Genomic DNA, 16,235 nt, shown 5'->3' with positions numbered 1-16,235 from the left:
CTTTGAAAAAGCATATGATTTGCTAGACTGGAACTTTATTTTAGAAGTCTTGAAAGCAAAAAAAATTGGTTCTAAGTGGATTAAATGGGTGACCTTATGTTTGAAAGATGGTTTATCTGCCATCAACATAAATGGTAAACCTGGAAATTGGATTATGTCCAAAAGGGGTGTTCGTCAAGGAGATCCTTTGTCACCTCTTCTTTTTGTATTGGCAGCTGATTCTTTTACTAAGATGTTGAAATTAGCTGTTGATGCTCAGTTAATTGAAGGATTAGGTCCTGAAAATATGAGTTCTAAAGTTTTCTGCTTACAATATGCTGATGATACTTTGATATTTTGCAAAAATAAGAAAGATCATTTGACTGTGTTGAAATTGATCCTATACTGCTTTGAATTAGCCTCAGGCTTAAAGATTAGCTTTAACAAAAGTGTTCTCATTGCTCTTGAGAAAAATGAGAATTTACAGCAGAACCTGGCATATATGATGAATTGTAAAAGTGGTAATTTTCCCATTACTTATCTTGGGATTCCTTTAAGACCAGGAAAATTAAAAAGAGATGACTGGTTTCCTTTGATTGAGAAAATTGAGAAAAGATTAGCTATTTGGAAAGGTAGGTCTCTATCAAGAGGAGGAAGATTGGTTTTGATTAACTCAGTTCTCTCTTCTATGCCAATTTTCTGGTTATCTTTTTTCTTATTCCCAGCATGGGTTATTGAAAAAATTGATTTTATGAGGAGAAGATTTTTATGGACTGGAACTTTGGAACATAAAGGATGCTCTAATCTGGTTAAATGGGAAGAGATTTGTAGACCAAAACAAAACAATTAATTGGGGATCTTGTCCTTCAGTTTTTTAAACTGTTGAATATGCTTAATCTGAAAAAATTATCAGAAGTGGAAGATAAAAGAAGATGGTTATGGGATAATAAAAAAACTTTTTCAGTGAGATCCTTTTATCATTTCCTTATTGATGGGGGTTTAAGATATGAGTGTGCAAGGGTATGGGAAATCCCTATTCCTCTGAAAGTCAAATTTTTAGTTTGGCTGGCTTTTAGACAAAGTCTGAACACAAAAGATAATTTGGAAAAAAAGGGAATTGGTATAGACAAAATATGTTGTTTATGCTCTAAGGAGTCTGAAAATCATTCTCACATTTTTATTAAATGTGAGTTTGTTCAATCTATCTGGAAACTAATTCAATACAATTTACATATTGAAGAGGACTTCAGGTTGGAGTCCTTGAAGATCTTGTGGCTGAAATGGAATAGTAGTTCTTTTGGGGAAGCTAGATTGAAAAGAGATATATATATCTGCTGTCTCATTTGGTGTATCTGGCAAGAACGCAATGATAGATTGTTTTCTAACAAGAGGAGGAATTACATTATGATTCTTCATAAGATCATAACTTTCTCAAACCTATGGTTAGGTATGAAAGGGGAGTCTGCCAGAACCACAAGGCTACAGGAAAGGAGGAAGAAGAAAATGGCGCTTGAAATGGGAACCAGGATTGCTGCTGAAGTGGATGACAGAAGTTCTGGGGAGATAATTCCGCTGGAATGATCCATGTCAACAAATCTTTTTGGGATAGCTGCTTCTTAACAGCTAAACTTTTAGTAGTTCTTGTTTTGTTGTTATGTGATCATACAGCTATTTTTGGGTTTTTCTTTAACTGGTGGTTAGAGCTTGGGAAATCAGTTTCAGTGATATGTAGTTAATCCTGAACTTGGTTGCATATCCTAGGTTGGGGATATGTACATATTATGTAACAACCATTTTGTTATTTAGCTGGCTGAGATATCTGTTTGGTATCCCATCCTTTTTCTAAAAAAAAAAAAAAAAAACATCAAAAATGAAAGTATTGATGTTGGCTCTCAAACTTTGGACAATTCACCAAAACGGAAAGGAAAACTGAAAACAAGTTAAACCTGTATCTGTACATGACAAAACACAAACACTGAAGCCTCTGCACAAGCAGAGATAAAACAAGAACATTCCCAATTAACTTCGCAATTCTCTATTCCGCTAGAAATTCCAACATTTTCAGACAGTTTGCTCCGTGAAAAATTACTGGGAAATATGGAAGAAATACTTGAAGTCGTATGCCAAGTTAAAAGAGACCAGATGTTCTGACTAAATTATGGACTGATGTTGGTAAAATGTATCTTGGCCAGGGCAATAATCCAATCCTGATAAAAAGCATATACTTTGAAATGCTCTGGACAGTATTGGTACAAAAATGAAAAATTTTACATAGCAATAATCAAGAAAGCACCATACAGATTTATATCCATGCCCGAAGTAAATTGTACTCAGATTTCAAGATGTTTACATCTTACTCCATCTCTCATGGTTTGCAGCTATAGCAGGAACAATGTTGTATTCAGATATCAATACAAAATGGAAATGGAATTCTAGATCTAGATTCTCTAACGTAGTTTCTAGATCAATACACATCATCCATATATAATTAAAGAAGATATGCTCAACTATTACATAACAAGAGTTCAGATGTCTTCCTGCATTTCTCAAAAAAAAAGGTTAATTTTATAACCTTATTAATTAAAGAAGATATGCTTCATCTTATATAACTGTTATGTAACAAGAGTTCGGATGTCTTCCTGCATTTCTCAAAAAAAAAAAGGTTAATTTTAGAAAAAAAAAAACCTCAACTATGTGTCGTCTCAAAAAAACCCCGCTCAACTATGTTATCTTTAGAAAAGCTCCATCAAATTTGAGAGTGTTGTAGACAACCTCCTTCAACTTTTAAAGTATGACTAAATCCCCCTTAACTATGGGTGACTAAATCCCCCTTAACTATGGGTGTCTCACAAAACCCCACTTATCTTTCTAGTTCTTTTTTCAAATAACCTCCCTAATATTATTAATTTGAAATACACAATGACTAGAATACCCTTGGTTGAAAAAAATTCATGTGAGTTTAAAAACCTAACTCAATCAAAATGTTAGACATCGGTTCGATGAGTTTTGATGAGGAGACTAATCTTCAAAAAAAATATTTAAATGCTTTAACTATTTGAAACATTACAAGCATGGATAAACAGAAAATAAAAGAAGTTTGGTGTTTCAAAAAAGAAAGAAAAAATAGATTTGCATGTAATCCTAGCAATGAAGATGGGAGGAAGAAGAAGAGGGGAAAATATAGTGAAAGTTATTTTTTAACCAAAAAATTAAAAAGAAACATTATGGTAAAAAATTTAATATCTTAGGGATAGTATGGTCCTTTTAAATCATTTGTTACTTTAGATTTAAATTATATTAGTTTAAGGGGTTAAGTGAGAAAAGTTGAGGGGGGATAAATAATATTTTGTAAGTTGAGGGGGGTTACAACTACTTCATAGTTGAGGGAGGTTTCTAGAGTTAAAATAGTTGAAGGTATTGTTTTAAAAGCCTCCGCCTAGTCAGCCTAGGTGTATGCCTAGGCCGAAACGGTACCTATGCTGTCTAACTAGCGCATAGACGGTACCTAAGCTGTCCATCTAAGTTTTGAAAGTGTTCAAGGGAGCATTGTCTACTTACGTGGATTGCACCCTTTAAGCCTTGATCATGATATCTGTGTTCCAGCCTCCACGTCCTCCAACCTCCTCCTAAGTTTTTTAACCTTCAAATATGAACATCTCCACTATCTCATCCGACCTGCAACAAAACCTCCTCGACCGCTACTTAAATGAAGAAAAAACCCGTCTAGATACCAGTCTGACAACTAAGCTTTCTATAACATTGACATTTACTATCAATTATTGTAATTAAAAATAAAAAAAGAAAACCTTCTAAGCTCTAGGCATCGAGTCCAAAGCCTAGACCTTTTAGCGCTTTCTATTACCTTGTTAATAATTATTTTGGTTATTTAGTATTTAACTATGTATGATTTATTGTGCATCTAAGATGACTATCTTTTTTTTTACAAATTTATATGAATTTAGTACATATTTTTATCAATTATTATAATTAAATAATTTTAAAAATAGCCAAACGCTTAGGCGCCGTTTAGGCGTACGCCTTGGCATCTAGGTGCTGGCTCCAACACCTAGTCCGCCTAGCGCCTTCTGTAACATTGGTTGAAGGGGATTTTCTGAAACAACCCCAATAGTTGAGTGGGAGTTTCTATAATTAACCTAAAAAAACTGAAAGTGCAAAAAAATTATCTATTAATTAACAACAATCAACAGTATCACCTTTTTTCTTCAGTCAAAATGACCATCATAGTACTTATTGATGCTTATGAAAATCATACGTTTATAGTCCCTCCTCAATGTTAGTGAAGAACAGCCTTAAATATCACTAGGAAAAATGCATATTTTGTTTATGATCAGCAGAACAGCGTTAAATATCACTAGGAAAAATGCATATTTTATTTATGATCAGCAAAAGTAGTCCGTGTAGATTACTGTTATTCCACTGAATTTCTATGAAGAGAAATAGTTTAGATATCTGAAACAACCAAATTGTGCACCAGATAAAGATTTTAACATCAGATTAGAAACTTAGAACTGATCAGTTCGTTCAAATGACTGGCTGCACTTTCTTGCATATCTTTCCTAGAATATACAGCACATCGATGCTCGTATTGATACTTCTATAGTGCCATTTATTTGGTTGATGTCAACTTCAAAAGGTATCACTGTTCAACTACCTGTGATGTGCTGTTGTCCAAGACATGTGACATGGAAGCCATAAAGAAGCGTTTGTGTTTTATAACTAGGAATAACAGAACACATAGATCAAACATTAGATAATAATACATGCACTCAAAACTCCCTATAAGCAGATGCAACTGAGAGAAAATACTTGGATTTTTCAGTATTTGGTGGCCACGGTAAAAAATTTTAACCAAGACATGATCTGGAGATTCTTTGTAAATAACGAAGAGCAACCCTAACTAAGCTCTTCCTTGCAGTTTGCTCTGGTGAATATATGTTGGGTGGATATTAGAAGTTTATATAAATTACTAAAGTACCTGTCAATTTCCATGCAAAATTCACCATATGAATACCAGATGAATAATCCTTAAAATTAATCCTAGAACCAGTTGGGATAAAATTGCTTTTTAACAAATAATAGTACTCTTTTGCTTAATTTGCCATAGTTTGTAGCACAACTGTTGATTCTTCACAAGTATTACCACACATTCTCAAATCTTAATAACTACGACTCTTGGATTAGTCACGACTACATCCAACATTTTTATTAGAGGAACTTTGTGCAAATAATCTGATGTCTAAATAGTCCATAATCAATTACTGAAACTCAATGTACCAATCAAAGCCCCTCCTCAATTATGATTTATAAGGTCGGTCACAACCTAAAATATCAGCAAGTGATTCAAGATAATCACTCATGAAATCAATATAGCTAACCAAATCCTCGACATGGTATTTCCTTCCGAGATATAAAAATAAGAAGGGTTTCCATGTGTATGCACGTGCATGAGCTTCTGCCATGGTATCAGGAGGAAAGGTGCAAATTATGAAGTTGAGGACAAGAAATAAGTGTCAGCTGGGTTCACCGAAAATCATATAATTCTAGAAGGAGCAACCATTAGTCGACCTTTCAAGGGAAAAAAATTGATAGGACCTGGTGTTGTCCCATAAATGTGCAGTTCATCCCGATATACATCCATGCTTCTCAACTGGGAAAACTGAAAGATGCATAATGAGAAAATTAAGAGTTGTCATCATCATTCTAAATGCTCTTTTAGCAAGCAACCCTTAGTTTGTCCTTAAAAAAATCACTAATTGGTCCTGATCGTTTTCTATATTACTTTGCCTGACTAGCTAAACTTTCCAGTACCATATAACATGCTTAGAGAAAGAAAAGTCATCTTGCCTTCTTATGGTCTATTTCATGTACATAACAAGAGAATTAGAAAGCTCTACTTTGAAACCCATAGCCTTATGTTTTGAATCAATGGCCAAATAAAACTGAGCTCACACATCAATGCATATATAATTTTACAGCTGCAGGAGTTGAAGCTGCAGTGACTATCGCGACCAGAAATACTTTCAGACTTACCCACATCCAAGTTCATTTACGCCATCCCAAATTCTTGTTGCTCAATTTGTTAGACCTATCAATCCTAGATGCAACCCTTTCCCTTTGGCCCTCTATTTTAAAAGCCTAACCCATCTAGTCAATTCTCCGTCATTTTATCCATAACGGGCTATGAGTTCTCTCTACCTCTTATAAAGTGCTCATTTCTTATCCGTGATGGCTGTGATTTCTTATGAACAAATTTAAAAAGTATCTACCTACAAGAGAACCTAGAAAGTAAACATGGAAATTTCGCTTGATTCACTAGCTAGTGATTTATTACCTACTTAGTTAGCAATGTGACCATAACTATCAAGGTTAAAGCAGATTAAGTTAATGAGGTCTTTACCAACCACATATTATGAATCTTGCCAAAGATTGGTTAGTCACAGCATGCAAAAGCAAAACTGCTGCCAATGTAGAACCTTTGACGGACTAATAGGATAATCCAACTCTACAATCATTATAATCAACCATAAAAAAGGAGGGAAGTTCTCACAATAATATTTTGAAACTGCAAATGAACAAGGAACTACAATCATCAAGCACAAGTAATATAATCAGCACGTAAAATATAACATCACTTACACTCACCTTCTGCGCATTTAGTCCACCATAGAAACATACACCAATCATACAACTATCATAAGCACATACAGTAAAATGCATCATATTCCATTGAATTGTAGTTCAACAAATATAACAACTCACCAATTATTTCGAGACCAAAAGCACCTCCGGCTTCTTAGGCTTACTCGGCGTAGTTGGATTCGAAGCCATTCCCCCAATCACCGCCATTCCTGATGCATCCCTTGCCGCCTTCCTCGTACTCTTATCCAATTGTATCAAACTCCTCGACGCTAAAATCGCCTGCGGCATCAACTCATGCGATGCACGTGCATAAACGCTCCTAATGGCGACCGAAGCTGCATCCCTAACCTCCTGTGCTTTCATCGGCGCCAAAAGACAATGCCCTAAAATTCTCAACACTGGCTGCATCAACTCCCAAGGCAGTGGAATCCTACAAGACCTAAAATCCCCAGAACCCCTCACATTCCCATTACCATTACAACTCCCATTCGAGTTTGACCGTTCATTAATCCCCAATCTACCCATCTCTTCACTAAAACTCCCAATCTCCCCATCCTCATTAAAATTCGACAAACTCGACTCATCATCATCAAGCTCATACCTACAACAGCAATCCTGCCCAGCCCACCCCACCACAAACTCGCAAAAATCAATTTTTGACCTAACGGGCATCGCCGAAATCTTTCCTATAAAAACAACCCAACCCACCGCCACAATACAAGCCCGCTTCGTCGATTTCACCGCCATCTGGGGTTCAAGAGGCGGGGACAAAACACCAACCTTCGCCTGCCTCTCCTGCGCCACCGCCTGCCGTCGATTTCGCGAACCCGGCCTCGGAGTATGGTACAGCGAGGGTTGAGACAGATCCGGGATCGAGATCAGCAAGGGTTTCCCGCCCCTCAATCGAGTCTCGGACTGATAGATCGTTAAGATAACGGATTCAAATCCAGCGAGTGACGACGAATAAGGCGAAGAGATGACTCTCGAGAGGTAGAGAGAGGAGATTAGTGGGATGAAGGAGAGGACGATGAGCTTGAGATCGGGATCGGAGGACTGGAAGGTTTCATAGAGCCACTGGCAGAGGTGATCCTCGCCGGAGCCGGAGGAGGGCATCGGCGGAGGCGAGCTGGAGAACAGCGGGAATATTGCTTGCGGCGAGCAGAGTAAAGGCGGGCGGAGCGGTCGGAGTCGGGAGGGAGGCGAAGAAGGAGGGGAGGGAGAGAAGGGAGGAGAGGAGAGGATGCGAGCGAGCAGCGAGATTGACTCCCACCATGATTGGATGGGATCCGAGAGGAATTAGAATTAGGGTTAGGGTTAGGGTTAGGGTTTGCGGTGGGGTTGAGGAGGAGGAGGAAGAAGAGGGGGAGTTGGTCGAGGTGGCCATTGGCGCGGCGGCGGCGGCAGCGGCGGAGATTTTCGGGGTTTGGATCTCGCCGGAAATTTTAAGGCGGTGTGGTTTTTGGCAATGGGGGTTTTTTGTTTGGGGTTGGTTGACAGTTGGACGGGGTTAACGGGTTCGGGTTTGGGTCGGAGGAAGATCCGTTACTGATATGGAAATGTTTCGGGACAAGGAGTAACTGAAGACCGAGTTTGTTTTCAGTTACCTTGTAAGATCAGTTTGGATTTATGGTATATATAGGGGGTGTTTGTTTGCATGTAAGTGAAAGATGAAAGTGAAAAAGTTACTTTTATTTAACAATTAAGGTGTTTGTTTTCATGTAAGTGGTTATGAAAGTGAGATGTAAAAAAGTTGCCACATAAGATTTAATGCAATTTTGACTTCCCCTAAAAAAGTGGTGAAGTCACATGAAAGTGACAAAAAAGTAAGTAATTTAATTAAATAATTTTAATTATATTTTCTAATTAATCTTATTTTGCCACGTCATCTTCACATTGCACTTTCGATAATAATTTAATTTTTCAAACAAACACTGTATTTCACTTGCGTGCTGACATGGATGTAAAAGTCATTTGTAAAAAAAAGTAACTTACATATTTTAAATTCACTTTCAGATTGCCAAACACCCCCATATTTGCCAAATATCAGGGTTTTTTTTAGTCAGTTAATTAAACCTTTGGGGTCTGTTTGGCAACGGGTAGTAGAAGAGCTAAGGGGGTTTAACCCCTCATTAATGCTCCAAACAACGAAAAAGACTAATATGTTAATAAACCTGTAACAAATTTTTAACTGTCAGTTACCCCGTTATTAGACTGGTTAATAATCCCACGTGTGGAAGCGGAATTACATTACTCCGCCTCCTCATGCAAGGGTAGGCAGCGAATTTAGAAATATAAAACGCGATGGATTTAGCCGTATGTAGGTAGGACATCATACGATCAAATGAAAATTCATGCTAACGGTTTAGCATCTGGTCCCTTGTGTAAACGCATGCTCGTTTGTTGGTAGGGGTGAGCATAGTTCGGTTCAAACCGAACAAGACGATCGAACCGACCGAAATTTAACAGTTCAGTTCGGTTTTTATTAGAGTTCTTTTCGGATCGGGTTGAAGTTTTTTTAACCGAATTGGCCGAACCGACCGAATTGTATTACTCATTCTTATTACTATTTACATCCGCTTAAACTCGACCCATTATAGTTCATATAGAGTTACTTCTATGCAGCTTGATATATTTTTCTCTCATGCGACCTGATAGAGATAAAATACCCCAACAATAGTGACCTCTATAATTCTAGGGGTTTCCATAATCTCTAGTTCTCTATCCCTCTCTATTACATATTCGCTTCTTCTACTTTGGACCAATCCACTTTGGAGGTAAAAAACTTATACCATAATATTGATTCTAACATTTCCCGATTTTATTTTCTCGATTGATACATTTTTGGGCCAGACTTCTCTTTGGATCAGACTTATAATTTTATAGAAATTATACCCAGCATCCAAGTTATTACATATTTTTTATTTACTTTGTCTATCAGATTGAGATCACTTTAATTCTTTATGTAAGTTTTCTCTAAAAAACTTTATGGAATCTTTGGTAGGAATAAGATTTTGATTTTTAGATCTAATATTCAGTAGCATTTAATAGTTTATGAATTTTAATAAATTGAAGTGTAAGAGATTTCTTTCTTCGTCAACAGATTAGAGGTAACATTAAATTTGGACATAACATTTGTACCTAAGTGAAAACTGAATAAACAGATCCGAACCGAAACCGAACCGAACCGACTTGAATTGGTTCACTTTAGTTTTGAATGATAAGCAGTTCAGTTCGGTTTGGTTAAATTGGCCAAAAACCGAACCGACCGACCGATTGCATAGCCCTAGTTGTTGGTGGTTGGTCTTCGCAAATAGCCATGGGACCACGAAGAAAGAAATGTTGGTAAACTTTGACCTTTTGACCACCTTTCAAAGGAGTTCCTTTCTTATAAATTTAATTTTCTTGTGCCATAAAATCAAGTCCACATTTTGATGCTCTAAGATAAATTATCTAGTTAAATAATTGGAAATGTGATATTTGACAATGTGTAATGAAGCTAAATTTTGAATGAATTTGGAATTTACAATGTAAACTTTCTTTATTATTTATATCCTAGCAAAATTAAAACTATTGTGTAGTATGAATGCACTTTTAAGTTTACATTATAAATTTTACTATCATTGTATTAGAGTTTTTTAAATTTAAATTGATTTTATTAGCCTTCTCAAAAATCGTTTATTTAACTAATAAAAAATTAGAATTTTTTATGGTTCACATGAATGTAAGTTCTAGTTGAATTACGAGATGAAATGATTATTACTAATTTTTCTACTTTCGATGAGAAATTTTTTGATAATTAAAAATAAAAATTAGAGAGATTGACCTTCTTAGTCTTTTCTTTGTTATCCAACATGAAAAAGTTAACTCTTTGTGTCAACGTCTTCATCCAAATAGAATTAAATTATTTTTAACCCCCATCGAAAACTAACCATTCTTCTTAACCTTTCTCTCTTAACCCCCTACCAAGTGGCACCTTATATATTATTAACTTAAAACACCTCTCAAAATTCAAAACGCAAAACTCAAAACATTTAAAATATGTTTTGAGATAAGTGTTTTTTCCCTTTTTGCCCACAAGTGTTTTTCTTTTTTTTCTTTTTTTCTCTTTTTTTTTGCCCCCTTTTCCTATGAAAACAATGGTCTCCAAATACATCATGTTTTTATTTTAGCAAAAACAACATTGAAACAAAGAAAACATCATGATTTCCAAACACTTAGTAAGTTCCCAAATTAGCCATGGAAATTATTATTAGCTCCCCTGATTTTCATGAGGAGCTTCTAATTAACCCCTCCATAGCAGCACTAAGATATGAGAGTTGGGATCTAATAATTTGAAAAATATTAAAGATTTAGTTGACTACTATGAATAAAACTCTAAATTTAATCTTAGAATATTATAGTCAAATGGAAAACTAAACGGAGTATCTATGCTTTTTTATAGTGTACACATTAAAAAATTTTACAGAACGATATAAACATCATTTTCGTTTTTGTTATGTCCACAATTACACCAAGTGTTAATTCTCTAGTGGGAAACGACACGTGTCCCAAGGCAATACTAGTCAACAGATTAGCTCACTCTCTAGCCAGGGCAACTCGAGCAGCCCAAGCCTCGTCCTTTCCCTAGTAGGTCTGAGCCAAGTCATACTCTCACTCGACCTCACTAGTCTAGTCAACCACCCTCATTTTCTCAGAGTCAAGTCGACAACTTGCGAGGCCGACAAGAAAGGTGGTATTTGTAGGCCCACTTACAAAGCTGAGTTAACGTTGAAAGGCAGTTCGTCCTCGAGCTCTACATCAACAGCTATTTGCCATCGTCATGGCTAGTGATCCTGGCTGCCTCACCACCTATCGTCAGCATCATGCCCCCTCAATCACCATCATATCCAAAAAAAAAAATTCTTTTATTGATTGTAGCAAAAGTTACAAAATTGGAAGGTCTTCTCAATTAAGAGTAACCATCCTCTCCAAATAAAGTTATAAAATTTTTCACACCCTTAACCCCTCACTCTCTATCCCTATTTATAGTAAACATCAGTGAATTAGAGCCATTGGATTGAATTCTTATCAATAACCCTCTATTTTCAGCCATAGGACTGTAACAGAACGGTCATCATCAATGGGGGCATCGATGCTGGCATCGATGGTGTCATCGATGGTGTCATCGATGGCGGCATCGATGCTCCCATCGATAGCCATGCTTCTCTATTTCTGGCCGAATTCTTTTTCTTCAATTGGCTTTACGCTTTTGGTTTTTGGGCTATTGCTTGTATTCTTCATTAATTCATGGGCTTTAGTTGAGAGATGAGATCTTGGGATTTATTCTTCATTAACCTGCAATTAAAAATAAAAATAATTATTAGTGATATATTTATTCATAAAAAATAGATAATGAGGGTATAAAATTATAATAAAAATATGATTATCAAATACCCCCACACCTAAACTTTTGCTAGTCCTCTAGCAAAGAAAGAAATTAAAAATACTAACACACTTTCGTAGGAATCGCGGTTGTATTTAACGCATACAACAAGCCTTTAAACTCCTAGGTTACCCTAGTGGACGAGTTGTAGTCTCGTGAGGGTTTGCAGTGAATATATCCATAAAATTCGATCAACTTGCCAATTAAATGAAGTCAATAAATAACTAATTTTACTTGATATATTTAATTAGACATTCTAATGGAAGCTAGTTTTTACTCAAAAAAAGTTTTTATATATAACTCTAAGGTAAATTTCCTAGAAAATCTTTTCATTATAGAAATACAAAACCAAGTCAAACTTAGAAATTTAATTTAAAATTTTTGAAAAGAACATACTAGCTAACTGTTTTGAATAATTTTCAAGTCTTGATCAAAAATCATATATATATATAAACATTTGTTAGTATATTATATTTTTTTCACTCTTTATTCCGTGGTGATTTTTTTCTACTTTGTCTGGTTTACTAAGTGACTATTTAACGAGTTTTCAGCCAATGAATCCCAACCTAATTGGGCTTCGGTCATTAAGTATGGAAATACTCATTGGACTTAATTACTCAGTCAACTTAGGCTTAATAAGATATAATTACCTTGAATTCAAGAGTGTTTTTTTGTGCCCATTTTCTGCACTCTTCTTTTTATAAAGTTAGCTAGTTAGTTTTTTTCTCTAATATATATATGTGTATACGAAAAAAATATAAATCAAGGCTACTTAAAAAATTATTTTCGACTCTAAGTTAAGCATGCAAAAAGTCCATTATTTTAATTAAAAGTCTAAGTTAAGGCTTAAGTAAAGTACACTACTTTGAAAAATTATTTCTTAAGAAATTTATTTAGAGTTATCATAAAAGATGAACTTGAGTAAATTACTAACTATGGATTAGAAAATTTAAAATTTATTAAGTAAATCAATTATCACTTAACTCTATTAATTTGGCAAGTGATAATAATTTTATAATTTTTTTGGAATGAAAGAAGGAAAAATTATGACAAAAATGCAACAAAAAGATAACATAAAGAGGAAAAATAACTACTTCCTACCCCCACACCTAAATTTTACATTATCCTCAATGTAAATTCTCTTATGCACAAAGTAAAGCAGATAAAAATTGAAGAACTTACATTTGTTCGGTCAACCTAGAACAATGATGCTAAAAAAATTCGGCAATTACCTTTAGTGTGAGGATGATGAAATCAAATAATAAACAAAAGGAAAAAATTATTCTTCTCTTTTTTTTCTTTTTTTCATATATATCTTTTTTTATTTTTTTTATTTTTTTTCATTTTCTTTTTTTGACAAATAACATGTTTCATTGAGAACCAACACCTCCTCCTCTCTGAGCATAAAAAATTCTAAAAATGGTTTAAGACGTTGACCATTTATTTTAAAAATGTCACCATTTTTAGGATTTTTTTATCTCGACAGCCCCATGTGAGAAAAGTTGTTTTACATAAAAAATTGAGTCCATCTTGATCTCAATTTTTTAGGAAAATATGTAATTTTGAATTATAGAGTAAAACTTTTTATCCTAGAGTGAAATTTTTCCGTAATATTGAATTGTCATGAAAAATCTTGGTTTTTTTTGTAAATTTTTGAGTTAATATATGCAACGTTATGAATTTCTTCTAACTCATTTATTTGGAGCAATCTGTTGTTACATGCTGAGTCTAAATCAAAATTCAACTGTTTGATAGCCCACATTACTCGGTGTTCCAACTCCACTGGTAGATGACACGCTTTTCCAAACACGAGCATGTATGGTGACATCCCCAAATTTACTTTGAATGCTGTCCGATATGCCCATAAAGCATCACACAATTTTACAGACCAATCTTTTCTGTTATTATTAACTGTTTTTTCTAAGATTTGTTTGATCTGCCTATTTGTGACCTCTACTTGACCACTGGTTTAAGGGTGATAATGAGTTGATAATTTGTGTGTGATTGAATATTTTCTCATCAAATCCTCAAAAGAACGGTCACAGAAATGTGTACCGTTATCGCTAATGATCGCTCGGGGTACTCCTAACTGTGCAAAAACATTCTCCTTCAAAAACTTGACAACAACCTTGTTGTCATTAGTTTTATAAGCTATCGCCTCAACCCATTTTGACATGTATTCGACGGCTACTAGATTATAAACATTTCCAAAGGAATTTGAAAATGGACCCATGAAATCGATACCCCACAAATTAAAGAGTTCAACGGATAAGATGGGTTGTAAGGGCATCATATTTCTTCTAGTGGCTTTTCCTAAAAGCTGACAGCGGTTACAGGTTTTGTAAAACTCATATGAATCCTTGAAAAGTATGGGCTAATATAGCCCACATTGGAGAATTTTTTCGACTGTTTTTCTTAGGCCAAAGTGGCCCCTGCATACTTGCTCATGATAAAAGGATAGAGCACTCCTAGTTTCTTCAGTGAGAATACACCTCCTAAAGATCTGATCAGGACAGTATTTGAACAGATATGGATCATCCCAGTAAAAATATTTTACCTGGGAGAGAAAACAAGATCTATCTTGTTTAGACTAATGAGAAGGGATCTGTTTCATAACTAAGTAATTCATAATATCAGTAAACTATGGGACATATTGGATTTGTAGGAGTTGTTCATCTAAGAAATGTTCGTTGATTGGGACGGTTGATGTTGGTGCATTCAGGAGTCTAGAGAGGTGATATGCTACAAGGTTTTTTGCTCCTCTTCTGTCAAGAATTTGAATGTCAAACTCTTGAAGTAGAAGAATCCATCTAATGAGCCGTGCTTTATCATCCTTGTGGGCGTCAAAAAATGCTTATAGATATCCAAATACAGCTCAAGACAAAGAGGAGACAATGAGTGTTATTTTCTAAGTCAAAAGGGATTATCCAAAGCCAAAAGAAGCAAAGGAACAGATAAAATAACATGGAAGAACAACCGGCACCAAAATACACTGACACGCATAGGCGCGGCAGTGTAAACTGACGCACATAGGCGCGACAGTGTAAACTGACGCGCATAGGCGCTGCAGTCTAAGCTGACGCGCATATGCGCGACAGTGGAAACTAACGCGCAGGCTTTGGAGCATCTTCTTGTAATTTGCTGATGGTTTTGACACCTTTGTGGGGTCCACGTAGCATCATAACAAAAGGAGAACGTGCACTAACATGGAGGGATGGTTACACACTAAGAAAAATAGCATTTCGTGGATTTTAAGTTGTGGGAGAATGGTTACAAGCTTGGATAAACGTGGCTGGAATTGTTTCTTCAGCCGCGGCAGTGGAGACTGACGCGCTAAAGGCCGCGTCAGTGGCAACTGTTGCGCCCAAAGAGAATGTGGTTGATCAGTTATTTTGCCTCCACTTCTACAGTTATGTGCCTATATCTCTATAAATACCTTCCTACACACAAGGTTAAGGATAGAGAGCAGAATTAGAGCATAGAGGCTTGAGCTTTTTGGGGATTTGAGCAAGAGAGAGACTCTTCATCTTTCAAAAATACTTTTAAGAAGCTTTCGGTGATTCATAGAGATCTAATCTCAGACTTGATCTTTGGAAGAGTGAACATCTTACATTGATAAGATATTCGCTTAAGGTTCTTATTTTAATAAACAAAAAAGAATATTCAAAAGCCTTCACGGTTCAATCAGAATCTTATGAATCGGTGTTCCACGGGCTAACACACTCCCGACACAGGCAAAGTTCCTATAAAAGCAGGAGTTGATAAACAATTTCTGTGTTATTTTCTAGGGAATTATACTTTTCTTATTTTTGTTGTGTAATTCATTGCAAGCTATCAAAGTTTTAATGGATTCCATAATGAAAACAATTTTCGACGAAAACAAACTGGCGACAATAGTGGGAGCCAATGGTCTCGCTATCGAGACCGTCGTGTCGAAGCCGATCATCAAGATACCAGTTGATGAAGAGGTCGAATACGTGTTCGATCAAGCAAAGTTTGAGAAATATCTATCATCCTCATCCTCACAGTCTTCCTCACCTCGCAAATGCAGGAAGATTTTCTCTTCTAAAAAGGTTTTTCAATCTTCAACTCCGATGAAGGCTACGGGTGAAGACTTTCGCCCAATTGTTATTAAGGACTCTACTTGCAACACCTCTGCTCCAAATGACTCTTT

The 16,235-nt window shown here is 35.7% G+C and overlaps 1 protein-coding gene across 1 annotated transcript in view; it reads right to left on the bottom strand.

The window, feature by feature from the left end:
- LOC109823350 overlaps nucleotides 6,532-16,235 on the bottom strand; it is a 19,669-nt gene continuing 9,965 nt past the window's right edge. The window contains exons 2-4 of the mRNA XM_020389629.1: nucleotides 7,965-8,146; nucleotides 7,869-7,918; nucleotides 6,532-7,601 (exon numbers count right to left, since the gene is read on the bottom strand). Of these exons, the coding sequence (XP_020245218.1) occupies nucleotides 6,763-7,601; nucleotides 7,869-7,918; nucleotides 7,965-8,146 (1,071 nt within the window). The 3' untranslated portion in view covers nucleotides 6,532-6,762. The remainder of the gene's footprint in view (nucleotides 7,602-7,868; nucleotides 7,919-7,964; nucleotides 8,147-16,235) is intronic.

This window comes from Asparagus officinalis, chromosome 9, assembly GCF_001876935.1.
Source record: "Asparagus officinalis chromosome 9, Aspof.V1, whole genome shotgun sequence".
NCBI classification, from domain to species: Eukaryota; Viridiplantae; Streptophyta; class Magnoliopsida; order Asparagales; family Asparagaceae; genus Asparagus; species Asparagus officinalis.
Note: the sequence above shows the minus strand (reverse complement) of the source record. Positions and strands in the feature narration are given on the sequence as shown.